Raw genomic sequence first — 25,333 nt, 5'->3', positions numbered from 1 at the left:
ACCACAGGCAGCAAGCAACAGGAGTACGAGATTTCCTTGTTTGCCAAACTCATGTGTGTGCACAAATACACAATGTCTATGTGAACATCCACACTTGTTCATACACACTGTATAACATCTGAGAAGCTACCTGGCCCTGCAAAGAAAGGACAGCAATGTCCGTCATGGCTTGGCTCCACACATACCTGCTTGAGGGTCCTGGTTGAAACGACAGTACTTGGAGTTTTCAAGTGAAGGCAGGCACTGCTCAATGGGAACCCAGACGTAAGTCTCAGGACACAGCAAATCAGACGGCCTGTACTGACCCTAAAGACAAGAGAAGAAAAGGCACAGGCATTACAAACAAGAACTCTTGACTTCATTGGCTCCAGGGGGCCAGGAAAGAACAGAATCGCAAACTCAAGTCGGGCAGAAACAGCTTTGCCATGAATACTTTGCAACCTTATTAACGACTGCCTTCCCACCTAAAGACCACATGTCATTACAGGAGTTACCGCCAGTCTACCAGTGAGATAACACAATTCAGAAGATTCAAATTTTTATTCCCCTTTGGAAGAAATCAAGTTTTTTTTATTTTTTTTAAGATTTAGTTTTATTTATTTATTTAAGAAAGAGAGTGAGAGAATGTGCACATCAGGGCCTCTAGCAACTGCAAATGAACTCCAGATGCATGTGCCACCATGTGCATCTGGTTTATGTGGGAACTGAAGCATCGAACCTGGGTCTTTAGGCTTTGCAGGCATGCACCTTAATTACTAAGCCATCTCTGCAGCCCTCAAGCTGTTTTTTAAAAGCTAGAAAATAACAGACTGAAACTTACATATACACATCTGTATATGTATGTGTATATGTATTTTCCAAAATATACAAATGTTCAACTATACTACAAATTAAAACATAATTTTATTTAAAAAATATATTCCTGAGCAGGAGAAATGGTTCAGCGATTGAAGGTATTTGCTTGCAAAGCCTACCTGTCCAGGTTTGATTCTCCAGTAACCATATACAACTAGATACACAAAGTGGCACATGCATTTGGAGTTTATTTGCAGTGGCAAAAAGTCCTGGTGTGTGCACACACACATGCTCACTCTCTCTTAGATGCGTGCATGCCAGATTTGATCCCTAGCACCACAAAATACTAAGTATTTTTAAAAAGTTATATTCTTGAACCATCAAAACTGCTTCATAAAGACCAAATGGGTCACACCAGAGTTTGACAATACCAGTGCAAAACCCAGCAGCAACGATACCATTGAAGGGTCTAATACATGTTTTATGAGTGTTTTCTCCAGTTTTTGGCTTACCCATTTATTTTCTTAATAGTTTTTTGAAAACAATGTAATTCATGGTTACACTGCTCCTGGAGCTCACTGGGAGCCACCAGACGAAGTACTTGGTCTGCAGACTAGTGGGAAGGCTTTACCCATGAAGCCAAAGGAAATGTTACTCTTGCCTAGGACCACGTCTAGTATTCCTTTTCTCGCCATGCTCACCATGGTGTGGCGCCTTTCCACCCCACAGCAGAAGGGCAACACGGGTGCTCTACATGCAAACTTACAACACGATAAGTAAAAATGAATCCGCAATTATAGTGGGTTTTTTGGGGGGAAGGTAGAATTTCATGCTAGTCCAAGCTGACCTGTAGTCACTCTGTAGTCTCAGGAAGGCTTCGACCTCATGGCGATCCTCCTACCTCTGCCTCCCAAGCGGTGGGATTAAAGGCGTGCATCACCACACCCGGTGAATCCGCAATTGGGAAGTATGATAAACCCAGATATTCCATTGCTACAAAGCTTCTAAAAGGAAATTCATCTATACTAATTCAGCAATTGTTGTACTGGTGGTGGTCATGGGCAATATGATGTGATGCTTCCAGATTACTGAATCTAAGAAGTTTGACAACAGGGTAAAGCTACAGAATAATTCTAAATTTAAAAAAAAGGCAGGATGGACTTTATCAGAATTACACTGTCTTCAAAAAACTGTTAAGAGTTGAAGAGATGGATTAGTGGTTAAGCCAAAGGACCTACTGCCTACAAAGCCAAAGGACCCAAGTTCAATTCCTCAGGACCCACATATGCCAGATGCACAAGGTGGCACATGTTCATTTGCAGCGGCTGGAGACCCTGGCACATCCATTCATCCCCCCCTCCTCTCTCAAATAAATTAGTAAAATTAAAAAAAATATATTTAAACCTGCTAAGAAAATAAATAGGTAAGGCAAACACTGGAGGAACCATTGACAAAACACATATTAGACAACAGACTTGTATCCAGAACATACACAGAGCTTCGACGACTCAGAAAACAGATGTCATGACATGCTTGAGACAAATCACACACTTTACTGATGCTCTCAGAACTGCAGGAAGACAAAGTCAGTAAGCCTTGCTTGTGAGAATCTCAGAGAATGTCCGGGACACAAAGGAGGCCCTACCCAATTTCATACATGTTCAGGCTTTAAACCTGGCTCATTATTGTGTTTTTAGTGTATTTCTCTGACGGTTTCAGACATGTAATGTATTTTGATCACATATCATATTCAGACCTATTATCTACTCGTGCTGATCTCCACCTTCTTCACAACTAGTCCCCCTCCCGTTTTCATGGCTTTGAGAGCCAGTGAGTTGAACAAAGACGGCTTACAGGTTCGTGGGCGAGGGCAGGTGCTTTCATGAACAAGGGGGAGGGCGGGAGTTCGCATGAGCGTGAGGAGGACAGGAGGTCGCATGAACGCGGGGGAGGGCGGGCGCTTACATGAACATGGGGGAAAGTATAGGCAACTTATTTTACAAGTATTTTATGGTGTCACAGTTTTATGTTCACATTCATGCTCCATCTGGAATTCTCTCAGATGTTTATTTACTCAACAGCTTCAATATAACTTTTTGAACATTCCTTATTTTGTCACTGATTAAAGATGCCTCTGTGAGTGAGTTGTTGGCCAGGGAGGTCCCTGATGCCTCCAAAACATTATAGGCCATTGCCAAGGCCCTTGGTTTCCCACCAGGAATCAATGGTAAGACCCTATTGCTGAAGACTCCACATTCTTGGGCTACAAGGCCACTGAGAAATCCTGCTGGAACTGAGCTGATAACTCCCCCATGTAGACCAGCTGACAGAAAGCTAGAAGAAGCCATTCTACATGCAGTTCAATGGGAGAAAGAGAAATCACCAGTGAAGATACTCAACAGTGGACACTGCAAGCCTTATAATTGGCCAGCCAGGCCAAATGAGCCAATGGGTGCAATAGTGGCATGTCTGTCATGGTGGAAACCAACTGCCCTCCAATTGGACTAGAGGCCCACTCCAAGGAAGGGAATACATCCCTAATATTGAAAAATTAAACAGGGGTAGTCATGAGCCCTAGGGGTATAACATCTCCTGATATCTGGATAAGTGTATATACTATGCTTATCAAACTGCCCAGTAAGCACTTCTCTTAATATTTATATATTAATTATATATATTATATATTAATTATATTAATTATATTAAATATTAATATAAATAAATATATAATATATATAATATAATATATATAATATATATAATATAAATATATATTAAGTTATATTAATGCTACTCTCACTTTTGGTAGAGACTCTTCTCTTCTCAGATGGCAGTGACCTTGGGAGGAGAAGGTATCAAGGTACTGAAAAAAAGTGACTAGAGTACCGAGTAACATCTTGATCACACCTCCCAAGGCTCAGGGTCTAATGCGGAAGAGGTGGCGGAAAGAATGTAAGAGCCAAAGGAAGGGTAGGACTCCTTACAATGTGCCCCCTCCAGACATAAAATGGCCTCAATATCCATGACCTCACAGTGCCCAACACTACCTGCACAAGACCATCATAAGAGGAGGGAAAGATCAAGACACCAAAATAAAAGAGAGACTGACTGAGATGGGGAGGAGATATGATGGAGAATGGAATTTCAAAGGGGAAAAGAGGGGGAGGGAAGAAATTACTATGCAATATTTTTTATAATCATGGCAAATGTTTAAAAACCTGAGAAAAAATTATATTAAATTAAAAAAAGATGCCTCTGTGATAACGTGCTAAATTCCTACATTTACTGAACTCTCTTTCTGGGCTTCCCACTGACCTGTCAGCTACTTGTGTCCAGTGCTACACACTTTTGGTGTTAAAACTTTATACTACATATTAATCTCTGGCCACTATCGATCTGTAGCATTTTCTGGCCTTTTGTTTCATTAATTCTAGAATTGTCCATTTGGTACAAAAATATGACCAATATGAATAAAATACCTAATAAAAATAGAATGGCATGTCTTGATGCTATGATGACAGAACATAAGAGAATCCCAATGTCTCATGAAAAGCATGTCACTCAAGCTTAAGTCTAAAATGAAAATTAAAATCCACAACACATGAATACAAATATTTTACTTATTTATTAGAAAGGAGCATAGGCACACACCAGGGCCTCTCGCCACAGCAAATGATTCCCAATATATTATGTGCCACATTTTGCCTCCAGCTATACATGGATAGTGGGGAACTGAACTGGCTTTACATGCAAGTACCTTTAACCACGGAGCCACTCCCCAGTCCAATACTATTTTTAAATAGAATTATATATATAGATATGACTGGAGTCAGTGCTGACTGGCTAACAGGTGAAGGGTATATATTTGAGAAGGGGGTAATCGGAATTCAACGATGAGTGCTGAAAATGAAAGCAAGTGAATTGCTACTATAAACATTCCATGCTCACAGACTCATCCACAGCCACCTGAGTCCAGGGTCTGGATCTAACAATGACAAAAGTGCCAGTCAATGAACACTGAGTGAGTCCTCACTAGTGGTGGGCACTGAGTAGTGGTCACAAAAACCTAACAAAAGCAGGTCACAATCCCACAGGACAGAGATGCACAAAGATGAGGTTCACAAAGTAGTATTCAGTGTGACAGGCATGACCACTCAAAGGCTCTGAACTTTTACAATGTTCTCTAAAGGAAATACTTGCTCACAGAATGAGCTGTTTATTTTTAAATTTTCAAACATTTACCTCACTAAGAGATCAGAACTGCACACATTTTAACGTCTGTGTATCATCTGGAATCAAATTTGTAAATTAGGTTAAACACTATTCTACAAAGTACAGGCTTATCTCAGTCCTTCAAATACTCCCTCAAGTCAACAAAGGACACAGTGTGATGAAATGAACGCGCCCTGTGAAACGCTATGCTTTCCAAGCCAGGCCGGCTGGGCTAAGTGACGGATGGGCTTAAAGCTCGATTCAGGGTCCCCACCACACAAATGAAAACCACAGGGATGTGAAAGCTGCCCTGCCTCCTCCCTATTGTAAGAAAATACGAGATGTTTGTGTTAAGAATGCAATTACTTACGGATTTGGACATACTTTCCCGTGGTAAGAAGAAAAAATATTTAATCAACCCTTAAGTATATCCATTCAAGTTGGAACAATGAGGTAAAAGCAGATTAATTCTTTCCTAGGGTGTCAATTTTTGCTAAATAATAAATGTGAATTGCCACAGGTTTCTGAAGTACTAGAATTTTGAAAATGTAACTGGTCTAACAGGGTTTACTGCTGAACTTTTTGAAGAGTTCTTTCAATGTGATGAACGCTTTTGAAGAGGGGCTCCAGGCTCCCTCAGAGCCTCCACAAGAGCACCAAGCCTCCCCTTGGGGTGGCAGTCAAGTGAGGCCTACCTCAGAGCTCAGGTAACAGTCTGCAAAGTTACAAGCCAGATTTAAAAAATCCAACAACTGGAGGGCAAAATGCTTATTTTCATTGTCAATTAAACATGTTGGGTGAGAGAAAGCTGCTTAATTCAGAGCACAGAAAAGGAACGATTTGAGCAAATCCTGTGATGTTTAAAAATTGTGTGGAGGGCTGGAGAGATGGCTTAGCGGTTAAGCGCTTGCCTGTGAAGCCTAAGGACCCCAGTTCGAGGCTCGGTTCCCCAGGTCCCACGTTAGCCAGATGCACAAGGGGGCGCACGCGTCTGGAGTTCGTTTGCAGAAGCTGGAGGCCCTGGCGCGCCCATTCTCTCTCTCCCTCTATCTGTCTTTCTCTCTGTGTCTGTCACTCTCAAATAAATAAATAAATAAATAGCAGTATTTCTTTAAAAAAAATTGTGTGGAAACTGGAAAATAAAAGGAAAATACAGAAAACAGTGAATAAGTGACTCTACAGTAAACTGTTCAAGAAGAGCTGATGATCTGCTCCACACAATGCTATAATAATCGTTTTTTTCTTTGGCGAAGACCTCTTCAGGGTGTTTGTAAAACCACGCTGTGCTGCATCTCTACCAGCCAAGAAAAAAAAAGGAGTCAGAGAAAAAATTTAAAATAGGACCTCATAATATCTCAATCAATTTTACTAGGTTGTCATAGAATAAAAGTCTAGGAATTGCCAAAGTTAAATGTAAAACAATGAGTGGGGAAAACATCTTAAAACCTAGCTAAACATATTTCCTGCTCTGAGTCTGTGTGCGGTTTTGTCATGTTGAGATGAGAAACCCTAAAAAAGAATTGCAAAACAAATCATTAGTTTAGCCAAACAGCCAGAAGCCTAAAACTTAAATGTGTTAGCCAGAGGTTTAAAAAATCGCTTAGTCAAGTCTTATTGAGCCACAGTATCTAATGAATCTATAAAGTGTGTATGCTGTCCTGGCATGGTGGTGCATGCTTTTAATACCCACATCTGGGTAGCCAAGGTAAAAGAACTGCTGTGAGTTCAAGGCCAGCCCAAGACTACATATTGAATTCCAAGTCAGCCTGGGTTAGAGCGAGACCCCACCATGAAAAACAAACAAACAAAAAGTATGTATGTATGAAGAACATTGTCTAACGAGTATGTAATGTATGTATGTGTGTGAAGAGAATTGATTTGTCAATGATAACTTCACCAAAGATACTTTAAGACAGATGAATATCACATCCTTCCAATGAAAGCCCAACAAATATAAAGTTTCCCTCAGCAAAGATACTCTAGTTAAATATCTAAATTTTGAAAGGCAAAAAGTAATTGTATTGATATAAAGCAGCCAGAAAAAGCTCTAGCAGCTTTAGCAATCAATTTTTACTATGCTTGTACTTGATGTAACTCATATATTATAAAGTCACCCTTTTAAAAATATTTATCTCAGAGAGAGGCAGATAGAGAATAAATAGGCATGCCAGGGCCTCTAACCACTGCAAATGAATTCCAGATATATTAGCCACCTAGCTTGCGTGGGTCCTGAGGAATCAAACCTGGGTCCTTAAGGCTTCACAGGCAAGTGCCTTAAATGCTGAGCCATCTCTCCAGCCCTAAAGTCACCTTTTGAGTACACAATTCAGCTTTTGTTTGGAGTGTATTTCAGGACCGTGCAACCATCATCACTGTGTATTTTCATCAGGCCCAAAGCAGCCGTGGACTCGTGAGCAGTGACTCCAGACCTGCCAGCAGCCTCGGGCCCCACTCATCAACGCACTGGAACCCACTGAAAAATGGATTGTGCCTTTGCACTGCCATGCTTATTTGAGCTGGAGCAGAGCCCAAGAACATGACAGCCCATGGCCCTAGCTGACATGGTAATTACGTTTTTGGGCCAGTTTTCACTAATCCTCCATGGTGCCACTGTGACCCACAGTTTCCATAATCCTCCATCATACCACTGTGACCCCACACTGGGGTCCTTGCAGTTCCTAAACATGCCAGGCTTGCTTTACTTGGCCTTCTCAAACTGTCTCTTTTCTAGTCTCATGGCCATCCCATAGCTCATCCCATCATCCTGTGATCGTGTGTGTGGGGGGGGGGGGGTTGGGGACTGGACCTGTGGTCTCATGCACCATGGTTTGTTTTTTTTAATGGGGAGGAGGGAGAGAATGGGTGCACCAGTACCTTCAGCCTGCTGCAAACGAACTCCAGACACTTGTGCCCCCTTGCACACACATGTGACATTGCATGCTTACATCACTATGCATCTGGTTACGTGGGACCTGGAGATTTGCACATAGGTTCTTAGACGTCACAGGCAAGTGCTCCATAACTGCCAAGCCATCTCTCTAGCCCTGCGGGCCTCTTTTTGGCTTAACATTTTATTTTTAGACAAGTTCTCGCTAAGTTGCCCAGGAAGACTTTGAACTTGAGATCCTCTTGTCCGTTTTCCAAGCAGCTGAGATTACAGGTCTGCTGCACCAGGCCCAGCTCAGTCATCTATGCAGTGTTTTGTTCGGTATCACACTCTCAACGAAGCCCACCTAGCTTCTGGACCTGTTTTCTTCCCTTGGGCTGAGCAACTTGTAACGCTCTGTTAACAGCTCTGGGAGATCTCTACCAGGACGCCCTTGTCAGAACGCAGTCGAGGTTTGTAGTCTGAGCTGCAACTAAAGCTCACAAAGTACTGGACTACTGGAGGCATGAGCAATGAGTCGGGCACTGCCTTCTAGGCATGTCATCTCCCACTCCCCTCTCCAACACAGTGGTGCCATTTTAGCACCTGCTGCTTTGCACACTCCTGTGGCATGCATGTGTCAGAGCTCGTGTAGTGGATGTAGCTCCACCTATCTTTATTGCCTTGACTTTTCAACCTGTGAGAATGGAGTGAATTATCAAAGTTAAAAGGCCAGGTTCATAATCATGACAGAATCTACAAAAATTACTACCATCTAGAATGGGTTTTAATATTCAAAGTTAGAAAGCACTTATTCATGTGACATTAGCTGCATTCTTTCCGAAGAGGAACATGGCTTTTCAGACAGGGACAAAGGGCCTCTCCACCAGAGCTGAGCAGGCCCACTTGGGATTTCCCCCTGATTTGGCTAACATGGTCCTCATAACCATTCTTCCTATCACTTGGACCCCATCTGTGATGACTCAAAAAGCAGTGACAACAGGTGTTCAATAATGGGGCGGGGGGGGGGGGGTCAACCCTCATGCTGCGTCCCAAGCCTCAGGCATCATTTCTGTTGCAGAGATAAAGCAAGAAGATCACACTATGGCTGTGATGAACTGTGAACTATTTGTCTTTCCTTGTTCATTCTGTACCTAACTAAAACCGGTCACCATTTTCTCCCCTTTCTATACACAACTCACACCTCTGGTTCCATGTGCACCTAAGACTCAGACGCCATCCAGCTCAGGCTCACTCCCTGCGCGGGAGGCGGTGGCTGGGGCCCCGGACTTTCCCAGAAGAGGAACGAGGGCAGCCGGATCACAGTGCACTGCGGAGACGGAGGACCACCGCCACGGGCTGTGCGCCTCTTAAGCAGCAAAAATGGCCCCACCTCACTGCATCTTAAGTGTTGAGTAGCATCATGGGGCGGGGGGGTACTCAGACCCTTACCAACGGCCAACACAGATCTAAGACCTAAGCAGCGATCTCACTCTGGTGCTCCAAACACAAGTTCATCAAAACTTCGGCAAACGGGAAATGAAAAGAAACGCCTGTTTCATCTTTATAGGTAGTTATGCATTCCTGTGTCTTCATGGCTTGAGGAAGCTTCAAAAATAAATTTTTAGCTTTATATTCAAAATGCTAATGTCAATTATAAAGAGTAACTTCATCTTCTCTCTGAACAAATACCAATTTCCATCTAGTCAAATTCATTACCAGTGTCTTTCTTCTTAATACAGAATGACATATTTAAAGCAAGCTTCAAGTTCATGAACGGATCCATCTATAATCTGCTTTTATCTAGAGAAATACTATGAAACTGATAGTTTTGAAATTACATTATGGTTTCTTTTATCTATGACATCTCCTGTCTTCCTAGTTTTCCATCAAAGTACTTCTTACAATTGAACAGGCAAGCGATTCAAAATAAAAGGAAGTTTGAGTCTTTACATGACAATGGAAAATGCCCCACAACAGTCCTAAACCAAGTGTTGAAATGACTAACCACCTTTTAAAGCAAATTCCATGTTTAAACGGACCACTCTTTGTTATACGAAATCCAGAAACACATAATTTTAAGTTCTAGTGGCTTCATCATCTTTTCAGTCTCTTTCTTTGGCTCCGGGAGAACCACTGGGAAGCTGGCAAACGTGGTATGTAAGAATTCTCCTGGAATACTGTAGTTTTCTTTGTATGTGTTGAAACAACATGCGAGTGAGAAGTTGCTTCTTTAATTAAAGTTAAAGGATCTGAGACTTTGTTATTTTTCTCAGAAAAAGAACCCGAGAAAAGTACAGAAATGCTTTCATACAATGCTCACTGCAGTTAGCATTCCTGGATTTTAATTGGAAACATCTGGGGATGGGCTTGGCAACTTGCAATAAAACTGAAGTTACCAATTCACACCCTGCCATTTTGAGGGTATTTTGTTTTTATAGTTTTCAAATCAAAACCAAACGGACTTTCCTTTGAACTCTAGTCCCAAACCAAAGACCTTTATGAGATTTCACTCTCAAGAAATCTTCATAAATATTTTGTAAAGTAGGAAGGATTTCATGAATATTTGAGAACAGGCTAAACAGGCTCTATGTTTTGAAAGTTTAAGTTAAATTAAAATGTAAGTACGCTAAAAAAAAATTATTTAAATACATACAGACCCATTTGTTGACCCCTAATCTGAGAATGATCAAAAATGAAATATTAGACATTTAAATCTTTTGCCAGGTAAACCTGGTAGTGACATCTCATTTTCTGCAATAAACCTATTGACACTATCTGAACAGAAAAATAGTTTGATTACGCTCCAGTAGGTGGACCGCAGCCCTTCCCCAGAGAAAGAGTGAGAGGACTGGCTTCTTAGAGCCAGCCCTTTCCCTGAAAGACACCACCACTGGAATCCCATCCGTCCATCACAGAGCACTACAAGAGGCCCCCTTGCTCCTGATTTTGTTACATAAACAGAGACTGACTTGATCCGTCCCCAAGAGAGTGCTTATGAAGTAACTTTAGCTGCTCTGTTTTCAAACCCTGTGTTTGGGTTGTGCCACGCTCAGCTGGTGAGGTGAGCAGAGAGACTAGGCAAGACAAAGGATCTAAACATCTGAATCCATTTGTGCTCCCCAAATTCTGAGCACCACCAGATGTGCTCCATGTGCAGCTAAGCTGAGCTTTGAAAATTTAAAAATACATATTTTCTTTCCACTGACAAACAGAGGGTGATGGTATTCTGTGTTTCTTTAATTAAAATCCAAGGGTTCTCAAAGGCTCCAAGACTTACTTTAAAGCTTCTTTAAGACTGCACTATTTATTTTACTATTGGCAACTAATAGAGAATAAAGATTGTAATTCAGTTTTAATCACAATCTTTGCTTTTATTTGGGAAACCCTGAGTTAATCCTTTTGCTTCTAGAAAATACAAAGAAAGCCTGTGAAGAAAAGATTCAGGGAGTCAACTTACAGCCCAAATTGAATTTCAACTCAAGGGTCACAAGTTGAAAAGGATAAGGGGGAAGAAAAAGAATGAATGATGAAAACAAAGAAAATAATACTCAGAAAAAAGTAAAATTCAAAGCTTCTTTAATTTCTGTTAAAGATTAAACATGCCTATGAATATATATACATATATATATACACACATAGTTATATATATGTGTGTGTATCTATCTATATATATATGTATCTATCTATCTATCTATATATATATATATATACACACACACACACACACACATATATATTATAATATACACACATATTCAACTCGGTGTCCAACAGTGGTAAAAAGAGTTCATTCAAGCACTTACTTGCTTTTCCAGGCTGGGAACAGCACTCAGGAGGCCTTGTTCTGCCACTGCCTTGGCAGAGGCCACCCTCACCTGGTCGGCCGTGCGAGGGGCTGGTTCTAAGTTCTCCTCCTTGAATCCACAACCCACTGTCACCAGTCAGAACTCATTGTGCAAGTCTGTATTTATAGCCCTTAGGGGGATCCCCAATATCCACAGCAGTCGGATGGCTAATAAGAATGTCTCATAGGACTTTATGTGAGAGTGTTGAATTTATGCCTGATGGAAAAATCACACGATATGAAAAGCCAGCAACAGTTCACTGGAGTCTGGATGTGAGTGATGTCCAAGCATCTACCTGGAGGTCTGCACGGGGACAGTCATACTCACAGGCGTGCATGAGTCTATATCCGTGGTGCAGAGACAGAGTCAAGACCTCTACTCAGAGCTAGATAGATACTCAGTTTCATTGTAATACTGGAAAAAGAGAATAGAAGGCAAAAGAGGAAAATCAAGTGATCTGAAAAGGGCTTACTACTAAAGTAAGACCAAGCTTAGAAGCTCAGTCCTAATATTCTTTTTCTGTTAAAATTCCCAAGCAATTGTCAGACATGGGTATAAATACGTCCATTGTATTGGCGATGTCTCTGCTTCTGCTTAGGAAGGGCATGCCTGGTTTAGATCATGAGTACCTGTAAAACACATCCTTAAAAACCAGCATAACCCAAACCTAGAAAAGGTTAAAAAAAAAATCCCAACAAATCGGGCTGGAGAGATGGCTTAGCGGTTAAGCGCTTGCCTGTGAAGCCTAAGGACCCCGGTTCGAGGCTCGGTTCCCCAGGTCCCACGTTAGCCAGATGCACAAGGGGGCGCACGCGTCTGGAGTTCGTTTGCAGAGGCTGGAAGCCCTGGCGCGCCCATTCCCTCTCTCTCCCTCTATCTGTCTTTCTCTCTGTGTCTGTTGCTCTCAAATAAATAAATTAATTAATTAAAAATAAAATAAAATTTAAAAAATCCCAACAAATATTCACTTTTAATAAAGTCAGTAAGTCATCTCTAAATAATCATATCTCTTAGCTGGAGATGTTAATTTTTTTTCCAGAATAAGAAAACACTAAACATTTCCCAGGGCCTAAAAACCCTTAATCGTAAAGGTCTGCTGAATTACACTCCTGAGGAAAATAAGAAGTTAGCTACATAATGTCGTATGTATGTATCCCCGGGGCATGATCTTTGGTAATCTTTTTTTTTTTTTTCCTTGACTGATGGAAAATTCATCACAAATGACTTAAATACTTCAAGTTCAAAGACAACCTTCTTCCCCTCAAATGTGTAATGGTTGAGTCAGCCAGGGTCCTGGCAGGAGGGACAGCCTCCTCCCTTTCTGTCACCAGCGCCCTGGTGTCAAGGAAGGACTTAGTGGAGAACCAGTGCAGCAGGTCTGTGTGGTGTTTACGCTCAGCAAGCTGCAGAGCACCCGCACACAGAGCCTTCCCTCCCCTTCTCGGTGAGGAAGAAACCGGGAGAAGCGGCCACTTTCACTTAAATGCACTTACTCATGAGATGAGAAAACCAAGTCCATTTTACAAATAATTGTGAAAATGGAATTATGTGATAACCATCAAAGAACCTTAGATGAGACAAGTGGGACATTGTTCTTTGTCCCTCACTATAGTACAGGTGACATAAAACACCACAGGCATCTACACACAAACACAATGTCGGATGAGACAGAATTTAGTGTTATACAGACCTTTAAGGAACAAAGTAATCATTAATGTCTCCGACAATGTTAGAATTATGACCATTTATTATACTAGTCCATTATAAACTACATATGCATCAAACACAAAAAAATCTTAAAAATGGATTTTAAACAATTTTACACATAGCTTGTGTTATTTAAAGTTTAATTTTAAAAATATAGGCATGTGAAGGAAGGTATAATTTTTAATCGGTCACCATCAAATTTCTTCTTATAACAGCATCTATCTCAGACTTCATACAAAAAATACATTTCCCTAAAATATAAAGAGCAATCATCACCTTTTTGCCCAGTAACAGTTTGCAGAAATCAAAATAACATAATTATCATTTTATCAAATCAGAGCTCTGGGGGGAAAGCATAAACACAATTGAGTCTGAAATCTGGAAGTTCCAGGTGTAAGAAAGTGGTTCGGACGCGTAATCCTTGGGGAGAGCTGTAATCACGCCACTGGCCACAGAGATGGTCAGGGTTTGCAGCTTCTCAGTCTGGAGCACTGCATGTGCTGGGAAGCTGCTGGTCCACAGGCCAGGGACCCGTGGGCTGCTCCCCTGTCAGCTTAGGAGGGCAGAACAAGCAAGTACACACAGGGACACAGCACTCACGGCAGCAGCCCTTTCTGCATCATCCCGAGCTCACTGGGCTGCAGAGACTGACTGTGACCAAGGCCTCTGCAATTACCCTTCTGTGATGCTCACAATGTCCACGTTCTGGCCAATGGGAGCCAATTTAAATTGTCTCTAGAATGTTTTCAACACAACCCTAGTAGTTTATGATAGTGTCCACGCTTGCTGACCTCTTTTTATCTTCACGGACTACTTATTAAAGGAGTCTTAACTATCCTCAGACCTGACTGTGTTTGTGAGCAACTGAAGAGAAGATCTATCATCAAATAAGTGAAGTCCGTGTGGGGCAATTTAGCATCACTCTCGGGGAATGGCACAATCTATATGAGCCTCAGAATTTCTTCTTTCTTCAGAAATAGCAGGAAGCACTTACACCACAGCCCAAGACAGAATCAAGCACAGCTTTCCAAGGTACTTGTGGTAGAGTGGCCTTAATAGAGGCACAGAATATGAGCTGGAATGAACTGAATCAACTGGGGCATGAAATGTGCTTTCATCTTTCTATAAGTTTCAAAATTTTATGTAAGCATTATGTAGTTAAAGCATGTTAGTACCAGTAAAAATAATCTAGGGCTGGAGAGTTGGCTTAGCAGTTAAAGCACTTGCCTGCGAAGCCTAAGAACCCAGACTCGATTCCCCAGGATCCACGTAAGCCAAATGCACAAGGTGGCACATGCATCTGGAGTTCATTTGCAGTGGCTGGAACCCTGGCGTGCTCATTCTCCCTCTATCTGCCTGCCTCTCTCTCTCTTAAAAAATCAAACTAATTAATTAATTAAAAACAATCTAGTTTCTCTTGGCTACTACAAGCAAAGCAACACACTGTCTGCAGACGTCCTGTGAAAAGCAGTGACCATGGTCTCCCTTTTACAGATGAAGCCAGGCTTACTCAGGCTCTAACATAATAAGGCATGAAATCAAAACCGAATTCAGCTCTGTGCACTTGTGAACTAGATCTGCACTCAGTGTTCAAATAAAATGGTAATCTCCACTACCTTTTCACCGAGAATATATAAACACATTTTAAATATTCCAAATTACTTGGAATTTTAGAATGTTTTTTAAAATCCCAATCTCAAAGGAATATGAAAAAGATTCTACCATCAGGTAAAAAGGTTATAAGAAATAAGACAGCCCGCCTCAAAATATAAGGACACAAATGACAAAAATGCAACAGGAAAAAGGTCACAGAGATTTCCGCAGATACCACCTTAACCAGTATGCTAACTGACCATCATTACCTGGGCCAAACTGCCAGGTAGGGACTCCTGGCTGAGCTCGTGTGCGACGCAGCTTCACCAGTAAGAATCCCTGCAAAAGACGACGCGCCCGAGGGACGGGTGCTGGGCTCAGTGATGCAGCGCTTGCCACCGTGCTTGAGGCACTAGTCTACTTCCCAGTACTACCAAGGAGTGGGGCGGGGGCTCAAGAAGTACAATGCTACAGCAGTTTGAATAGAAAATTTCAATCTTCCCCGTGACTCTGTTTAAGTGCTGGTATTTTTTACTCCTGAATAAGAACACCCAAAAGGGCCAGAGAGACGGCTCAGCAGTTGAGGCACTGCCTGCGAAGCCTAACAACCGGGGTTGAGTCCTCAGTACCCACATAAAGCCAGATGCACGAAATGGCTCATACATTAGGAACCCATCTGCATGGCTAGAGGCCCTGGAACACCCATTCATACTCATCCATTCTTTCTCCCCCTCTCTTCTTGCAAATAAACAAAAATTTTTAAAAAGAATATAAAAGAAAGGTCAGATTAGTTTAAATTACAGGACACTGATGTTAAACCTCCCAATGCCGCAAAACATAAAAGCAAAACTTACAGCTCTAAATTAAATGCTACTTTAAAATTCCATGAAACAGGGATTGGGAATGCAGCTCAGTGGCAAAGTACTTGCCTAGAACGAGCAAGGTCCTCAGCCAATCACAAGATAAAATGACATACGTAATTCTTGACTAGCTCCAGGATTGAGCCAAAGAAAACCTAAGCCATGGGCTGGAGCGATGGCTTAGCGGTTAAGGCACTTGCCTGAGAAGCCCAAGGACCTAGGATTGATTCTCCAGGTCCCACATTAGCCAGATGCACACTGTGGTACATGCATCAGGAGTTCGTTTGCAGTGGCTAGAAGCCCTGGCACGCCCATTCTCTCTCCCTCCATCCCTCTGTATCTAATAAATAAATATAATGATAAAAAAAACTAAGCCACAATGATTGAGATGGGGAGGTAATATGATGAAGAATGGAATTTCAAAGGGGAAAGTGCGGGGGGGGGGTAGGTATTACCATGGGATATTTTTTATAATTATGGAAAATGTTAATAAAAATTGTGAAAATAAAAAATAAAATGAATAAAAAAACTAAGCCAGGTATGGTGGTGCACACCTTTAATCCCAGCACTTGGGAGGCAGAGGTGAGACTACCGCTGTGAGTTCGAGGCCACCCTGAGACTACATAGTGAACTGCAGGTCAGCCTGGGCTAGAGTGAGACCCTACCCCCCCAAAAATAGTAATAATTAAAATAAAAAACACAATAAAAACCATTATTGGAAAAATGGATATGTGAACATGGCAAGCGCACTTGCTTGAATTGCTGTGAGAACATTTGGTTTTTAAGAGTGGTGATGTGGTGGTTGAGGGTAAGAACACGCCTTTTCTTAGGTGACCCGTGCTGGGCACATGGAGAAAATACGTCACCGGAGCCCACTTGCAAGGGGCGCAGCAAAAGTGCATGCACACTTCTGTTCACTACTGTTCTCTCCTTTCACATTTCCTGTACACTGGAAATTTTCACAACTGGTGGGGTACAGACTCCAGCACATACATCTCTCTGCCCCTAGCATGCACCTGTGTTCTCAGAGACCCTTGTTCCTAGTACATTTGACAATTAAGGTCCCCCACAAAAGCTTGCATGCTGAAAGCTTGGTCCCAGCAGGCAGATGCAATCAAGAGGTGACCGAACTAGATCGTGAGAACTGTCCTAGTCCATGAATGCATTCATATCTGGTTTTTGGTTTTTTTCAAGAAGGGTCTCACTCTAGCCCAGGCTGACCTGGGATTCACTATATAGTCTCAGGGTGGCCTCGAACTCCTGGTGATCCTACCTCTGCCTCCTGAGTGCTGGGATTAAAGACCTGCCCACTGCACCTAGCTGTCTTCATAATTTATGGCATTACTGGGAGGTGATGAAAATTTTCAGGGGAGAAGCCTAAAGGACGTAGATTAGTGGAGGCTATACATTCTCCCAGGGCTGTCTGCCCCTCTTTCCCACTACCATGAAGTGAGCGACTCTACTCCACCACAGCCTCTCCAGCACATTGCTCTGCCTCGCCTCGAGTCAAGCAATCACTGAGGGTCATCTCTGAAACCAACAGCCAAAGGAAATCTCTTTTCTCCTTTAAACTTGGCTCCTTTTCTAGAACATGCCACATTCCACCTTGCAAGGTACTTTGCGAAGGCCTTGAAGGCGGGCCTGTGTCCACGGCACGGCACCAAGGTGTTGGCTTACCTCGCACAGGAAGCTACAGTAGGACTGGCTCAACTGAAAGTTGCTTTTGCAAGGCACCTTCGTGTAGGTGATAACAAATGGCTTTTAACAAGTCTTTTAAATCACTCATAATAGAGTTATGGAATGACTAAGAAGGCACACTACATAATCCTTAAAATTTACAATGATCTTAAGCTGGTTAAGTATCCAGAAAATTACGTTATAAAGATAGGAAAACAAACATGCTAATCACCACCATGTTTAGTTTGTGAGCCACCATGGAATAACTTCATGGTTTCTTACCTCACAGAGTATAAAATTAACCTACTCACAGAATATAAATTAACCTACTCACAGAGTATAAAATTAACCTATGTACATAAGAATCTGTTTTATAGTATATATCCCAAGCTGATAATAATTTGTGGAGAAACACCAGGCAATTTTATCGCTGAATTTCATGTAACGAATTATCTACGTATTTTTTGTGTGCAAGGAGGCTGGAAGGCATAAGGGAACAGCACTGGTTTAGACTGGCTCCGCTAAGTTAGCAGGGGAGGTCAGCAGCGAGCTGTAAACACGCTCGGCACACCAGGACCCCTGGCCAAGTGCCGTCTCGGGCTTGCTGGGCAGCGCCACTACCTAAAAATGACTTCTACATTCTCAAATGTTGCAAGTAAATCAGAGGAATGATGCTCTATGGCATAAGGATTACATGACATTTCCATTTCAACATTCATCCAGTCTTACTGGGTCACAGCCATGCCTACTGTTAGCATACTGCCTCTGGGGGCTTTTGCTTCAACGTAAGATCGTAAGGCCTAAAAACCATCAAACATTTACTATCTGATCTTTCATAGAAAAAGTCTGCTGACAATTGTTACAAGGGAATATGAGTGCTAGGAAGAAACACTTCAAGACCCAGAAGATGGTGAGGACTCTGGATCTATCTATGATACTCATGAGACCCATTCTTTCACGTGCTTTTCTACATGCAGAGTGTGGCTCAATAAAGATTTTAAAAATATTCTGACTTATTTGCAAGCAGAGAGAGACAGAGAAACAGAAAGTGAGAGAAAAAGAGAATGGGAGTGCCAGGGTCTCTAGCTGTTGCAAACAAACTCCAAGATGAATGCCACCACTTTGTACATCTGGCTTTATGTGGGTACTGGAGAATCAAACCCAGGTTATTAGGCTCTGTAGGCAAGTGCCTTTAACCACTGAGCAATCTCTCTAGCCCTCAATAAAAAAAATTTTAGCCGGGCGTGGTGGCGCACGCCTTTAATCCCAGCACTCGGGAGGCAGAGGTAGGAGGATCGCCGTGAGTTCGAGGCCACCCTGAGACTCCATAGTGAATTCCAGGTCAGCCTGGGCTAGAGTGAGACCCTACCTCAAAAAACCAAAAAAAAAAAAAAAAAAATTAAAGCCCTCCTTTGGGGCTGGAGAGGGCACTTAGTGAAGGCACTTGTCTGCAAAGCCAAAGGACCTAGGTTCTATTCCCCAGTACCCACATAAAGCCAGATACATGAGGTAATGCAAGCATCTAGAGTTCATTTGCAATAGCTAGAGGCCCTGGCATACCCATTCTCCATCTGCATCTCTCTCTCTCTCATAAATTAATTAAATAAATAAATAAATCAGCCCTCCTGTTATTGTGAATTAAAGGATGTACTAAGGGAATAACACTTCCCATGTTTCCCAAACCAAATATGTAAAACTGTGATGTTTTCAAACTCTTGGGAGAATCAGAGTTTGGTTTAGGGCAGAGTCCAGATGGATGGCTACATACCCAAACCACACCCATGAACCTGGACAAATCATTCAGAGACAATCCTGAAAACAGGCACAAGCAGTCTAGGCAGGTGCCCCCAGCAGACGTTCCTGAGCCAGCCCCCGGGGGCTTTAGGAGAGCCCAAGGAGCCAGGAGCACCGCGTGTGGTGGGCACGAAGGCGCACTGAGGACTGCATGAGCAGAGCTGCTCTGGCACCTTCCAGCCCCGGTCACAGGACAAGAGTGAGGACAGCGTGACGCCAACTTGCTCTTTCATCACAGCTTGCTTGCCTGTCTGCAGTTACAATATAATTTACAACAAATCTGACCCCAAGTAAGTAAATAATGGAAAATGGCCCCTACAATACACACTCATGTGGGAAGGCCATACCATATGCAAACCTTAAATACTCAGGTTGAATCTGCACTCTGCTGTCACTAGCTGGCTTCTGATTCCGGGCCAAGCTGCTCTCTAGTAGCACAGCCCTGACTTTTACTTAACGGCTTGTTAAGCACAGTGAGGACTGAGTGAGGAGCCTGGAAAATGCCTTCAGATCTGCTCTGACTTTTCACCCCAGCCCCTTACTCAGTTCCTCACGCACAACCAATTCAGTAGTGACTTTTTTAAAACTAACATCGATCCTTTCTACATTAAAGTTAATTTAAATGCAAATAACTTATTTATTTATTTAAAAGAGAGAGAGAGAATGGGTGGACCAGGACCTCCAGCTACTGCAAATAAAGTCTGCATGCATGGGCCACCTTGTGCATCTGGCTTACTGGGTACTGGGGAATCAAACCTGGGTCCTTAGGCTTCACAGTCAAGCACCTTAAGCACTAAGCCGTCTCTCCAGCCCACAAATAACTTTTTTTTCCCTTTGGTTTTTCGAGGTAGAATCTCACTCTGGTCCAGGCTGACCTGGAGTTAACTATGTAGTCTCAGGGTGGCCTTGAAATCATGGTGATCCTCCTCTGCCGCCCAAGTGCAGGGCTTAAAGTTATGCGCCACCACACCCGGCCCACAAATAACTTCTTGAACATACCTTTTATTCTCTCAATATTTAATTAAACTATGTCACTATAGTAGGTGACACTGGCAGTGAAAATGATAACAAAAAGAGGTGTGCAGGTGTGCACTGTGGTGCAGGGCACCAGCCACAGGGTTCACTACTCACATCACCTTGGCATTACTGGGCAACTTTTACAAGGGGATCAAAGGCACAGGAGGGGCAGGAGCAAAGCCGAGCCATGGAGGCTGCCCAGGGTGAAGTGATCTACCAGACCATCGCTACCCGGCTCTTGTGTGCCAGGGGCAGAGTCACTGCAGCAAAGGACAGCCTCGGGGAGACGCAGCTGAGAAGGGGGAGAGGGAGAAGGCTTCCGCCGCAGTGGACACTGACATGAAGCCGTAAGAAGGACCACAGAGATGACAAAGATGATTGTTTTCACAGTGTTTGATGTAGTCTAAATTTTTCTTGCCAAACTATCCTTTTAAGAGAAACATTTAAAAACTGCAGAACTTTTATTTCCCTTATTACAAAGATGCTGACATCACTGAGTTATCCCATGTTCCTTACAATACTCTAGAGAACTTGCAAACAGAGCTTGGGAAGTAGTGGAAAGACAAAAGTAACCTTTTAGCACAAGTCCAAATTGAAATAGTCACCAGAGGACCAGCACTATTGCCTCCTTAAAAGTAGTGTAAAATACATCAGAACCTAAATGAACTCCAAAGTTTATAGGGACAGAGAGACTGGCTTCCATTTTATCAGCACATAAAAAGAAGTGAAGGCAGTCAAGCAAAGTTAATTCTAAGTGTAAAACTTTTAAGAGAAACACAAAAATTAAAATTGAAAATTAACTGGTTTAATTATTCCAAAAACAGGAAGAACACTTTACTATAGTCACCAGCTTAACTTTAAGTAGTTACTTTATAATACAAAATTTTCTTCTTGGAAGAAAATTTCCCAAACGCTTAGATATGAAACAACAATTGGTTCCTTACATCAACAATGAATGTAGTAAATGTTTTCTGTGATTAAAGTCTAAAAGAAATACACAAAAAGATATTCATCATGTTATTTACAGGAAAAAATGTGGCAAGAACTACATTGTAAGACATCCTATAATATTAGTATACTTACAGTCTTTTAAATCACGTGTAAAAAATATAATAAAATTACATGCATGTAAAATATCTAAGGAACATAAATCATACAGGGAAATGTAGAAAAAAAAACCTGTGTATCATCCAATAACACCTGTCAGGGGAAAAAAAATTATATATATATATATATATGTATATATATATATATTTATTTATTTATTTATTTATTTTACAAAGCCTAAAGAAACACAACAAAACATCAATAGTGATCAATACTGGGTAAGATTGTTGGAGGCAATTTTAAATCTTGGCACTTCCTTTTGCAAAGAGGTACTGACTGTAAGGCTGACACCCAGGGAGAAGGAAAAGTCCCGACACCCCTACCCCCCACCCCCACCCCGGCAGCTGCCCTGCTTACTGCATCCTGGCTGCTGGTCCACACTGCTGTTTGGGTTGAAGAGATTCACTGAGGTAACCCTAAGAAGGAGCTCGTTCTAATGCGGAGGGTAACATAATATGATAGGTAAGAAACTATGTAGTCAGTCAGGCCTTCAGAGAGTTCCAGGCTATCTAGCAAGAAGAGGAAATGCAGGCTAGACAGAGCCCTCACGGATTCAAGATCATAATTTAAGATCTGGCATCAAGTTATTTATGTCCCTTCAAAAACAGCAGGAGGCCCCAGTCTGTATTTTCATCTGCTTCTCACTCCCAGCTTTTGCTCCCCAACTATCTCAAGGCTATCTCATCTTGATATCTTTTCATATACTGGCCCCTTTGAAAGCCAGATGAAAGAAAGCCACGGATGGACTCTATCTTCCAGATAATGTGACTGTGTATAAGTTTACTACAATTTCCAACTCTGCAGCCCACGGTTATAAAGCCTGACCTTACTGATTTTTTTTTTTTTTATTTGCTGTTTTTCTCAGTGGCTTTCTAGTGGATATGGCTCTAAGCACAGATCTTCCAGCAGTTCCATCCCAACATCATTAAAGTAAGAGGATCGGACTGATTTGCTCGTCCACTATTCAGGGAGCAAGGCTTTGATGTTGAGTCTACCCCAGAAGGGCTGGCTATCTTTGGGTCAGTCACCCATGCCTGGTCTAGTCAACAGGTTAAGATGGCAGGGTCACATGGCACTAAGTGGTGATCTGGAGTCAAAGGCAGCTGATCTATGGGAACAGCAATCTCCCTTGGACAGCTGAAACAGACTTCCCTGGTGAAGGAAAGCACACCTGCCAAAAACTGAAGGGTTTTACTGCAGATCACTACATAACTGGCAAACTGACTGTAATCTTTCTCTCTGCTCACCTAAGTGAATGGCTGAAGTGGAATCAAAAAACAAGACAAGCAAGCCAGCTGGAATAGCACGCCCCTGCACTTTATTTTACAGGAGAGAAGAGCAATGCGCTGATGGAGAGCAGAAGGAAGCACAGGCGAGGGATGGTGGTGCGTCTCAAGGTAGACGGGAGAAGCCCTCGAAGATCAGGCAAAGAAGGTGAAGGTAAGAAAACTGTGAGCTACAGATTCCTAGTGATTCTCACACCACGTAAATCCCCTCAGAACACATAGCACAGATGAGAGGCGAGCGGACTGGCAACGATCACTGAAGGTCCTTCTTAGCAATGGGCATTTTGCATCTCAGCAAATGTCAGTGCCAACCTCCTGCTACATGTCCAGGTAATTATGCTTCTCAAGGTCACTTCCCATTGCCTAACCACCACAGAGTTAGACAACAAGGCATTTGTAGGTGTCTGCATGCAGCACGGGAGGGGCACGCCTGCAAGCCCAGCTCCTAGGAGCCTGAGGAAGGTCACAAGCTAGAAGGCAGCCAGGGCTACAGAGTGATTCTGGGCCAGGGCTACAAAGTACATCCTTTCTCAAAAAACAAAAAAAAGGACCAGACAAAAACTATTAAGGGTGAAAAATATCCCAGAGGTATTTCATTTTTGTTCATTTGTTTGTGTTTGTTTTTTTGAGATGGGTTCTCATGTAACCCAGGTTGGCCTTAAACTTCCTAGGTAGCTTAGGGTCACCTTGAACTAACTTCTGATTCTCCCCCTACCTCCTCAGTGCTGGGATTGGAGACGTGCACCGCCCTGCTGAAGGGAGGTGAGGGCATACAGTCGCCGTGTATCTTTACGTCTGAAGGGAGGTGAGGGTATACAGTTGCTGCGTATCTTTACATCTGTGTCTCAAGAGCTATCATGGAGCATTCTGTCGGGGTAGAGGAAGCTGGGAAACTGGCTTTAATTCTAACACCAGCAGACACACAGTGACTATGTTGTAGTCCCTCCTGTCCACTTACGGTTTTGCTTTCCACAGTTGCAGTTAACCAGAGCCTAAAAGTATTCCATAGAAAATTCCAGAAACAATTCATAAACTGTAAACAGTGAGCCTTTCTGTGTAGCATAATGCAGTCTTGGGCCATGTCACTGCTCCAATGAGCCGTTCCTGCATCGAGCACACCCAACACTACCTGCTCATCAGTCACTAGGTAGCGGTGCCTGTAATCAGACCCACTGACCTACGGAGCACAGGGCTGTGTTCAAATGATCCTATCTGATGCAATCATGGTTCTAAAGCTCAAGGTCAGTAATACTCAGAATTCAGATATACCAAAGTACAGACATAAAGTTCTTCCCCTAACCTGAAAAGGCGAAGTATAGTAAGAGACTGTGAAAGACATATACACAGCTTGTATCACAGTATACTCTTACAACCATTCCACTTCACTACTCATTACTGTTAATCTCTTACTATGCCTAATTTAAAAATTGCATTTTATAATACATATGTGTATGTAAGAAAAATATTATATATAAGGTTCAGGGCTATATAATGTTTCAGGTATTCACTCAGTGTCTTGGAATGGATAGCTTCTAAGAACAACGGGAACCACAATATTCCAGAAGAGTTAAATGCACAGACAGGAGCCTCATCTCTCTAGAACAGCTCAGTGTAACCGTGGTAAAGAGTTACACTCACGAACGGAAGACGTGCCCGACACCACTGCTCAAGGAGAGGAAAATAAGAGCCTGCTATGAACTGAACGTAGCCGCTTCACTGAAAGTAATCCAGTTCACTTGGTTATTTACTGAGAGCTGCAGAACTTCTCTTTATTTCTATAATGGCAAGGAAAACAATGACTTGCAAATGCTAGGAGTCAGACTGCCACACACACCAGGATTGGAAAAAGGAAACACCACATCCTGAGAATTTTGAACTTGATCTGGAGATTGGCTGGACAGACCTCATTGCACAGAAATGGCTAATTACCTTTAAGTTGGCGGTAAAGTCACACATAAGCCCTCCCAAAGAAAATTTAAGGTACTTCTAGGGTCATCAGTAAGTTTACAACTGCATAGGGTCATGAATTAGACACAAGTAACTTCTCTCTGGTGTGTCATATAGGGCAATTTATTTCAAGCTTGTTATGGCGAACTCAAAATTAATCTTTTATAAGTTCCTTTTTTGACAGCGAGTCAAATGACCCATGGTAACTCCATCACTATAAAGCCCAAAGGACTTCAATGGCACATCAGGAACCCTTTAAAACAAGGCCCTCAAGCCTGGCACTAATAGCATTTTGGCCAAGTAACCCCTTGTTTAAGGGGTGTCCTTTGGACTACAGAATGTCCAGTGGCATGCTTAGCCTCTACTCACTGGGGTCTACCCTCACAAATGGGCCAGTACTTTCTGAAGGAGCTTCATTCTCATGTAAGGGAGACTAGCTAAGGCCGTTTCTGCTCTTCACGGTACAGCACTGGGGCCCATGTTCAAGTGCGATGCTGAGGTGCAGGGAACAGCTCCCAAACACAGAAATGACCAGTGCACTGGTTGTGGGCTTGTCACACTCCAAGAATGTGAGAAATGAACTTGTTATTTTGTTTAGTGACTTATTTTGTGGGTAATTGTTTT

The 25,333-nt window shown here is 42.4% G+C and overlaps 1 protein-coding gene across 5 annotated transcripts in view; it reads right to left on the bottom strand.

Annotated features, from left to right (window-relative positions):
• Positions 1–25,333, bottom strand: part of Ate1 (arginyltransferase 1) — a 157,146-nt gene that overhangs the window by 28,107 nt on the left and 103,706 nt on the right. For all 5 annotated transcript variants that reach the window (XM_045149515.1, XM_045149510.1, XM_045149491.1 and 2 more), the window contains one exon: positions 186–306. In XM_045149515.1, coding sequence (XP_045005450.1) covers positions 186–306 — 121 coding nt within the window. The remainder of the gene's footprint in view (positions 1–185; positions 307–25,333) is intronic.

This window comes from Jaculus jaculus, chromosome 1 (genome assembly GCF_020740685.1).
Source record: "Jaculus jaculus isolate mJacJac1 chromosome 1, mJacJac1.mat.Y.cur, whole genome shotgun sequence".
Classification (NCBI taxonomy): Eukaryota; Metazoa; Chordata; class Mammalia; order Rodentia; family Dipodidae; genus Jaculus; species Jaculus jaculus.
The sequence above is the reverse complement of the archived record's forward strand: the minus strand, read 5'-3'. Positions and strand labels throughout refer to the sequence as shown.